Source organism: Pinus tabuliformis, chromosome J (assembly GCF_031772625.1).
Source record: "Pinus tabuliformis cultivar Carrire ecotype Pingquan chromosome J, CPIR1, whole genome shotgun sequence".
Classification (NCBI taxonomy): Eukaryota; Viridiplantae; Streptophyta; class Pinopsida; order Pinales; family Pinaceae; genus Pinus; species Pinus tabuliformis.
The window spans coordinates 1,640,965,124-1,640,975,372 of record NC_142295.1 but is presented as its reverse complement, the minus strand read 5'-3'; the positions used below and the strand labels follow the sequence as shown (position 1 = coordinate 1,640,975,372).

General features: G+C 38.5%; 1 protein-coding gene across 1 annotated transcript; it reads right to left on the bottom strand.

Moving 5' to 3' along the window:
- Positions 1 to 525: 525 nt before the first annotated feature.
- Positions 526 to 8,666, bottom strand: LOC149233822 (putative jasmonic acid carboxyl methyltransferase 1). The gene is made up of 5 exons (XM_089376819.1): positions 8,534 to 8,666; positions 8,029 to 8,445; positions 7,719 to 7,862; positions 1,103 to 1,228; positions 526 to 1,014 (listed from the first exon to the last, which is right to left on the bottom strand). Exons 1-5 carry the CDS (start codon positions 8,609 to 8,611, stop codon positions 631 to 633), a joined length of 1,149 nt encoding a protein of 382 aa, XP_089232945.1. The 5' UTR covers positions 8,612 to 8,666; the 3' UTR covers positions 526 to 630.
- Between the last annotated feature and the right edge of the window lie 1,583 nt (positions 8,667 to 10,249).

The following is a 10,249-nucleotide window of genomic DNA, read 5'->3' as shown; positions in this document are numbered from 1 at the left end:
CCACTAATACTATTCATTTCTATATGGATATTTTGAAAAAAATACAACAATTATCTTTATATTCATTTCTATATGGATATTTTGAAAAAAATACAACAATTATCTTTAACATGTAGGAGTGAAAGTGTAAATGTGCAAACTTAATAGTCTTTACTACCCAATCACTTTGCAATTCTTCTAAAAACATAATATCCACTTAAGTGACAAAGACTACTTTTCCTTCCAATACTTGTTTAAAGAATAAATTAAACCATCCTATATTCATATTAACTCCAGATTAAAGAATAAATTAAAAAAATTTACATTGAAAAAAAATTGATTTCTAAATATTTAATAGATCCAAAATTAAAATCAATTTATATTAATTTTTAATAATTAAAAAACCATTTAAAAAAAATTATAATTTTTGTATTATTTAAAATATGTTTTTAACCGTAATTTGAAAAACCTAAAACTCAAGCACTTTACCAATTTGACAAATGCAAATTATATTCTTACCAAAAATTATTAAAAAAAATACCTTATCAATTTTTATCAATTACACTATACCATAAACTGAGAGACTCTCAGGTGAAAGACTGCAACGGGAAACTGCCTAAAAACATCATACAACATAACTCGAACTTCAAGTCATTTACGCTCGAGTACTAGAAACAGAATTCCTCCTTTCTCTCCACATCCCATGCTGCGTTCAGTACTGTATCTCTTTCCAATTATTTCTCCGAACCTCTCAAACAACGCATCCATTATTTCTTCTCCAAAATGGTGTTTCAACAGACTTTCCAACACTGCTCTCAATATCTTCGCATCCTTTTTGCCAACTGCAGCCTTTGCAGAGGCCGAGCCTCTCATGGCTTCCATCTCCTCCTCGGTAAGTGTCTCTGATTTTCTCTGGAGCTCCAGTCGTAGTATTTCGAATGAACCCTGTCTCTCTACTTCTCCGCTCACTTCTTCTGGACATGGAGCATACAAGGGGATGTTGAATGAGTCAATCTTCTCTTCCTCGATCAACCCCTGCACAAATAGTAAACTTTTCAATAACCATTTGAATTCAAGATCAAACCCATTCAAACTGAAGCTAAAAGCAATAATATAAAATTACCTGAGATACGAATTCATTCAAACTGCTCTCTAACGCTTCCCAGTAGAAGGCAAGGAAACCCTGATCGCTTGGATCCTGAGTTGTTCGACCTGTTAACACCAAAAACGTCCGGCCTCCTTCAACCACCTCTGTTGGGTATTTTTCTTTAAATGGGGAAAATACCAAAAACCAATATTTAAACACACTGAGGCAATGCTCTGTTTCTTTTACTCCAGGATCTTTTGTGCATAGAAGACTTAAAAGAAATTTCACTCAGAGAACTAGAGTATTTCACCACCATAAAAGATTTCTATTCATTAAAACAAAAACTGATACATCCTCTTTTACTGAGAGGGATTTACCAAAACAAATACTCTGCCTCTTTTACAAAATGATTTTTACACTGCTGTGTAAAATCTTCATCCACTGCTGTAAAATAAAATTTACATAAGTTTACTGCTGTAAACAAAATTCACTCAGACTTACAAAAAAAACTTCACCATTTTCTTTATGCACTGCTGTGCAAAACCACACATGGTTTTTCCCTACACCAAAAATTACATCATCTGGTTCTATCTTTTTACACACTGCTGTGTGTTCAATACATACCACACATGGTTTTCGCTTCACCACTCTAATTTTTACTCTACTGTGAGCTCACACTAAAACCTCCCGTGTGCCATCCAAGAAACAAATGGTCAACACAGTAATAAATTACATACACATATCCCATACAGAATTTATGTAATAAGTACATACGCCCATACCTTTTCATAAAAAAAACTTACGAACTCTATGTAAAACTTTAATATTTTACCTACCACTATGACATTTCATTAAGACGTATGGTCAACCAAAACTTAGATTTACTCCACGCAACATTTAATATTTGCCGTCGGGTGAATTTCAAACATTATGCAATTTGGTTTTGGGAAGCCATCGGGTCCACTCCATCGCATCGCAACTTTACTCATGTCAAAGACCCCGACCCTATGATATTGCCGATAGCGATGTGCCGATGCGATATCGGCGATCGCTTATCGCAAACACAAAAGCTTCTTTATAACTCCTTCACTTTGACTTTGCCGATGCGATATCGGCGATCGCTTATCGCAAACACAAAGGCTCCTTTATAATTCCTTCACTTCATTTTGCCGATGCGATATCGGCGATCGCAGTTGAAATTATATTTTCAACACTCCCCTTTAATTTCAACTGTCGGGCATTCAATCATACCCAAACACTTCCTCAAAAATTCAAAGCTCTTCTGATCCAATGGCTTTGTCAAAATGTCTGCTACCTGTTCCTGAGTGCTGCAATGTTGCAAACTGATTTCTCCATTGCTTACCAATTCTCTGATGTAGTGAAACCTTGTATCAATGTGTTTCGTTCTCTTATGAAACACTGAATTCTTTGACAATGCAATAGCTCAGCTATTGTCACAAAAGATGACTGTCGCTTTTGCCAGCTCTTGGCCTAAGCTTCTCAACATTCTTCTCATCCACACTGCTTGACATGCTGCTGCTGTAGCTGCCACATATTCAGCCTCTGCTGTAGACAATGCTACAATGGACTGCTTCTTAGAAGCCCATGAAATGGCTCCTGAACCCATATGAAACACATAACCGGAAGTGCTCTTCCGATCATCTACATTTCCAGCCCAATCGCTATCAGTGTAGCCAATTAAATCTGAACTTTCTGAGACACTATATAATATGCCAAACATTTTGGTACCTTTGACATACCTCAAAATTCTCTTTGCTGCTTGCCAATGTGCCTCCTTTGGCCTCTCCATGAACCTGGAAATTAAACTAACAGCATACATTAAATCAGGCCTAGTTGCTGTTAAATACATAAGGCTGCCAACAATACTTTTATACAAGCTAGGATCAAAATCCTTGCTGCTGTCCTCTCTGCTGAGCTTTAATCCCATCACTGTGGGAGTGATTGCTGCCTTGCATTCTTCCATCTTAAATCTGCCCAAAACTTGATTTACATATCTTGCTTGAGATATAAAAATTCCTTTTTCATTTTGATCTACTTCTATGCCTAAGAAGTATCTCAACAAACCCATGTCAGTCATTTCAAATTCATCCTTCATGACTGATTTAAAATTCTCAATAAGATAAATATCATTTCCAGTGAAAATAACATCATCTACATACAAGACAACAATTAAGATTTTACCATCCTTTTCCTTGATGTAGACAGTGGGTTCTCCTTCACATTTGTCGAATTCATTATCCAGTAGATAAGAATCTATCCTACTGTACCATGCTCTTGGTGCTTGCTTCAGCCCATAAAGAGCTTTCTTCAATTTGCATACTTTGTGCTCTTCACCTTTCTTCTCATATCCGAGAGGCTGTTCAACATAAACCTCTTCTTTTAACACTCCATTAGGAATGCTGATTTCACATCCATTTGGTAGACTTTCCATTTGTTTTGTGCTGCTATGGACATCACTGCTCTCACGGTTTCCATTCTTGCAACCGGTGCGAAAGTCTCCTCATAATCTCTCCCATACTGCTGCTTGTACCCTTTTACAACCAGCCTTGCCTTGTGCCTTTCTATCTTGCCTTCAGCATTGCTCTTGGTCTTATAGACCCATTTCACACCAATGACTTCTTTGCCTTTTGGTAACTCAACCCAATCCCATGTTTTGTTTCTCTCTATGGCATTAATTTCCTCATTCATAGCTTCTATCCATTTCCTATCTTTGATTGCTTCCTCGAAATGAATAGGATCATCAACATGGCAATATAAGGCAAATAAGGAATTCATTCCTTCATCATAAATGTCACTTAGATTTCTAAATTTCTTACCTCTTTCACTTGGTGTGCAAGTGCTTGAAGATGCACTTGAATTTCCTCCTTGTGGTGTGCTTGGAGAAGCAGTTTCATTGATCCTCAATGGTGTACCTTGCTGTCCTTGTGTTGTCCTCAATGGTGTCCCTTGCTGTCTTTGTGTTGGCGCTGCTGTTTGGGGATGTATTTCAACCACCTCCTCATCATCTTCATCATGAGACAAACAGTTTTTGACATTCACTGTTTTCTCTATGCTTCCATCCCAAGCTTCTTCCTCAATGAATTGAACATCCCTGCTTACAAAGAACTTTTTGGTAGATGGAATGTACAGCCTGTAGGCTTTGGATTCATCACTGTATCCAATGAAGATGCATTTCTCCCCTTTGCTGTCCAACTTCCTTCTTAGCTGATCTGGTATGTGTGCATAGGCCACACACCCAAAAACTCTCATGTGGGTGACTCCTTGCTTTCTCCCACTCCATGCCTCTTCTGGCACTTTGTTCATGACTGCTTTTGTAGGACACCTGTTCAGTATATAAACTGCACTATGTACAGCTTCAGCCCAATACTCATTCGGCAAATGTTTTGCCTTCAACATGCTCCTCGCCATATCCATGATGGTCCTGTTCTTCCTTTCAGCAACTCCATTTTGCTGTGGGGTGTACCGAGTTGTAAATTGTTTATGAATTCCATTTTCTCTACAAAATCTTAGGAATTCCTTGGAGATATACTCACCTCCTCTATCAGTTCTCAAAACTTTTATATGCAGCCCGCTTTGGTTCTCCACAAGAGCTTTGAAATTTTGGAATTTCTCAAACACTTCACTTTTGTTTTTAAGGAAATATATCCAAGTTTTTCTTGTACAATCATCAATGAATGTCAAGAAATATTGGCTGCCAGCTAATGATGGAGCTTGCATTGGTCCACACAAATCTGAGTGGATAATCTCTAAGGGTGTCTTTGCCCTTATGCTTTTCCCTGATGGAAAACTTTCTCTGTGTTGTTTTCCCAAAATGCAGCCTTCACATAGGCTGTCCGGTTTCTCTATCAATGGTAATCCCTTTACCATTCCTTTTCTGCTCAATAAGTTTAGGCCTCCAAAATTTAGATGCCCGAATCTCAAGTGCCATAACCAATTTTCATCCTTTGGCACGCTTTGGAAGGCCTCTTGGGTGACTGCTGCAATTTCACCTTTGTTTTTCAAATCTGCCCGGATCCTGAGAGGGAACATCCTGTTCCTTGTCATCTTCACTTCAGCAATGCATCTTTTGCTGGGTGGTATATCCATGATGGTGCACACATCATTTTTAAAGAAAACATTGTACCCCTTATGGACAAGCTGTCCAATGCTCAAGAGATTACATCTCATTCCGGGGACATAGTAGACATCTGCTATGGTTTTCCTTTCTCCTTGCTTTGAAAGTATTTTTATTTCTCCTTTTCCCATAACAGACACTTTACTATCAGTTCCTAGTGTGACTTCTGATTTCACATTTTTATCTAGGGCAGAAAAGAAGGCTATATTTCCGGTCATATGGTTGCTGCAACCTGAGTCTAAAAACCAAATTTCTTCACTGTTTGTTTCAGCCATGTTACAGGCTAACAACACATTACTTTGACTGCTGTTTTCTCTAGTAACATTTGCATTTTGTCTAGTGTTCATATCATGCTGTTTCTTTCTACAATCACTTGCATAATGTCCATACTTTTTGCAATAATAGCATTGAACATTAGATTTATCATACCTTTGTCCTTGAGCATGATGTTGATCTCTTTGTTGGCTGCTGCCTTGACTTTGGTTCTGATTTGGATTGCTGCCTCTTCCTTGTGCATTTGATGGGCTGTTCCTTCCTCCTCTGTTCTGGCTTCTGCCTCTTCCTCTTCGGTTTCCTCTTCCTTGACCTCTTCCTCTTCCAAAGGACATCTGGGTCTTGAAGGCTTGCTCAAGAGATGAGTTTTCATTCCTACTCAACCTCTGCTCATGTGTTATCAGTGATGCATGTAGCTCATCAACTGAATAGCTTGAGAGATCCTTTGTCTCTTCAATGGTGGTGACTATGGCATCAAACCTTGAGGGTAAGACCCTCAATATTTTCTCCACAATTCTTCTGTCTTCAATGGTTTCTCCATGAGTTCTCATTTGTGTGATTACACCAATCACATGAGTGAAGAATGAGTCAATATTATCTGACTCTTTCATGTTCAAGTTCTCAAAATCCTTTCTCAACAATTGTAGTTTTGCTGTCTTCACTCTCTCCATGCCTTGATAGGCTGTCTTAAGGGTTTGCCATGCTTCATTGGCTGTCTTAGCCGCTGCTAACCTTGGAAACATACTCTGGTCTACTGCTAGATACAACAACACACGGGCTTTTGAGTCCTTCTTCCTATTGTTCTTCAGCAGATCCTTCTCTCCCTGAGTTAATGCATTGAACTCAGTTTCATCTGCTGGTTCTTCAAAACCTTCTTCAACTATTTCCCATAAATCTTGGGAAGCAAGCAGGGCTGTCATAGTTATTGACCAGTAGTCATAGTTCTTCCCATTAAACTGTGGGAGCTGGGTGTTAAACAAACCCATACCAGTGCTTGTGCTAGCCATTCCTTGACTGTGTATGTTTAAAAACAACTGACTGTTTCTTCAGCAACACAAAAAAAACTTGAGAAATACCTGGATCTTTTGTTGACTGAGTCTTCTGTCTGCCTGAGAAGTTTTGCTGCAGCAACAACCTTCTCCCTTCAGCTTCTTGAACACCTTCAAGAGCCTAAGCCTGCTCTGATACCACTGTTGGGTATTTTTCTTTAAATGGGGAAAATACCAAAAACCAATATTTAAATACACTGAGGCAATGCTCTGTTTCTTTTACTCCAGGATCTTTTGTGCATAGAAGACTTAAAAGAAATTTCACTCAGAGAACTAGAGTATTTCACCACCATAAAAGATTTCTATTCATTAAAACAAAAACTGATACATCCTCTTTTACTGAGAGGGATTTACCAAAACAAATACTCTGCCTCTTTTACAAAATGATTTTTACACTGCTGTGTAAAATCTTCATCCACTGCTGTAAAATAAAATTTACATAAGTTTACTGCTGTAAACAAAATTCACTCAGACTTACAAAAAAAACTTCACCATTTTCTTTATGCACTGCTGTGCAAAACCACACATGGTTTTTCCCTACACCAAAAAAAATTACATCATCTAGTTCTATCTTTTTACACACTGCTGTGTGTTCAATACATACCACACATGGTTTTCGCTTCACCACTCTAATTTTTACTCTACTGTGAGCTCACACTAAAACCTCCCGTGTGCCATCCAAGAAACAAATGGTCAACACAGTAATAAATTACATACACATATCCCATACAGAATTTATGTAATAAGTATATACGCCCATACCTTTTCATAAAAAAAACTTACGAACTCTATGTAAAACTTTAATATTTTACCTACCACTATGACATTTCATTAAGACGTATGGTCAACCAAAACTTAGATTTACTCCACGCAACATTTAATATTTGCCGTCGGGTGAATTTCAAACATTATGCAATTTGGTTTTGGGAAGCCATCGGGTCCACTCCATCGCATCACAACTTTACTCATGTCAAAGACCCCGACCCTATGATATTGCCGATAGCGATGTGCCGATGCGATATCGGCGATCGCTTATCGCAAACACAAAAGCTTCTTTATAACTCCTTCACTTTGACTTTGCCGATGCGATATCGGCGATCGCTTATCGCAAACACAAAGGCTCCTTTATAATTCCTTCACTTCATTTTGCCGATGCGATATCGGCGATCGCAGTTGAAATTATATTTTCAACAACCTCCTCTGCCCAGACTCTCAGAAACGTGTTGAAATCTTTCTGAAATTGACGAGAATACGCTTCCCCAACAGCCCGAGATCCTCCACAGAAGATTTTCCCCTTATTCCATGTCACTGAATTTTTCTTTGAAATATCAGCAGGAACCTGATCATGACACAAAAACTGGGTTAAGGTTGTGGATTAAGTGGATTTATTTTAATAATATTTATGTTTGTGTTAGGGCTGTATTATGTAAAACCATAAAATTTAAGGTTCAAATTCTCATTACTGAAATCAAAATAAAAATGAAAACAAGATTACCAAAACATACTTGGGAGAGCCAATGAAGACTAAAGGAAGAATGAATGAAATGGAGAGCCTTGTCTGGAAATAGCCTGCAATAGAATGAACCTGGTACACCTGCTGCGAAATATGATCTATCTGCTACTCCCTCTTCATTCTGATGATCAATATTTACTGAAAAAGAAGGCAAACTTCTAAAGAGTGAATTGAAATCATAAGCAGGAAGATCGTTAAAGAATACTTGGCACTGCGGAACAGCCATGCCCGCAGATAAATATTTGGCTTTGAGGGTCTTTGTTATGTTTTCCGCGGGAATGAGAGCATTGGGGCCGGATGAACAACCAAGATCTGCAATGCAAACTGTCTTGCATTCCATCAACATCTTCATTTTCATGGATAAAATGTTGTCCTCCATGATGGGCTCTACAAATTCTAATCCTCTCCTCTGCAATATTGCATTACTATCAATAGTGAGACGATATATAATTTATTTTAAAACGTAAGATAGAAAATGGTAGATTAAAAATGGAAACCTGGAAGCGAGTGGAATTTTTAGCATAGCTGGAGTCTCCAAGCCCCGCGTTCATATGAAGCACCTTCTCCACTTCCATCTTTCTCAGCTTCCAGCAGAAACACAGTACGGCTAAATAAAACGCCAACTCTGTCGTAAAGAAGCACAGGGTTACCTTATGTTGATAAAGTTGCTGAACTTATATGTATTGCAAATTTTTGAAGTATCTTAATTAAGATTACTACTTCATGGAATCCAAGATATTTGCAGAATAAGATACGCTAGTTGCGTTACTTATCTCGAAGCAGCTGAAATGGACTTCTGAATTTGAACAGGCTCTAATAACCCAAATTGCCAAAATGGACTTCTGAATTTGAACAGTGTCTTGACTTGAAAGAGTTCATAATATCGCAAATTCTCAGAGAAGACTATGAAATTTCACAAAGGTTTCTCAGGCCTTTGTTGTATCTGATAAGTGCAGCGCCAACCTGCAAGAGCCGCACAGTTTATTATTTTTCGATTATTTAAGAGCAGTGAATTCCTTATTGGCCTGCAGTGCGCTAGCCGCCTCTGCAAGCGACTAAGCCACCATCCCCGTCGTCGTGAACAGAGTTGGAGTACTAGAAGATAAAGGCCGGGAAGAGACGAGCATTAATAAATTGCAAAAGTGTGCTAGCCGCCACCGTAAGCAACTAATCCTCCATGCAGTTGTGTATAAAATGAGACTTTTTGGAAATTTTTTTGGTGGGTTTTTCTGGTCAAAATTCGGCAGCAATTTATCGGAATCACAAGTTTGATAGCTAGTTTCTGCACAATCAAAGCGTCCTAGGGGTTTTTCAGGGTGCTGAATGTTAAGCTCCATTAATTTAGCACAAAAGCTACCTTGATTTATGGAGTTGCAGCTTTTCTTAACTTATGGAAACCAACTGCAGTAGTTTCCTTAAGTTAAGAAAATCAACTGCAATTACTAAATTAATAATTGGGAGCTACTAAAGTGGTCCATTACTTTGATCTCATCTCTACCTTGATTTGTGGTTTTTCTAACCCATAGCTTTTAGAAGCTTGATGAAAGCTTAGCTATATGTTTATCTGTTGGTCCCCAAGCTCAGATCTCAACCCCCTTCATTTCTACACCATCTAGCTGAGATAGCAGAGCTCGGAAGTGCCTTCAGAATTTTGTGTTCTTTTTCTTGGACAGAAGCTGGAGTGCTGAAGGAGAAGCTTGTGGACTGTGGCCTGCATCAATACATCACCGATGGCTGGAGGTAACTCGTATCCCTGGGCAATAAGGTTTAATGATTCTTTGAGTTTATTCCGCATGCAAAATCATTGCTGAATTTGTAGAAATTCTAACATTTGGTATCAGAGCATTTTTTGCCTCTGCCTTGGTGTGTGATTCGAATAGCATTAGAAATTTTATTTATCCTGAAGATTGCGCAACCCTGTGTGTAGTTGGCCATAGCACCATAGTTCTGATTTTTGCTAGGTTTCTTGATCTGAATCCGCGTTCGAATTGTGGAGGGCATTTGTTTTCTGGGTCCGCATGCAAAAATTTGTTCATGATTTGTATCATGCGATGATGGTATTCTCTCGCCTGCAACATGGCAGTTGTCTCTTAACATGTGCGTTTCCCACCTGATCATGAAATCATCAGACTGTACTCGATTAAGAAACCCATTTGACTAAAAGCCGGAACATGCCAATGTTTCAGTCGAATAGAGACAATCCGTTCTGGGCG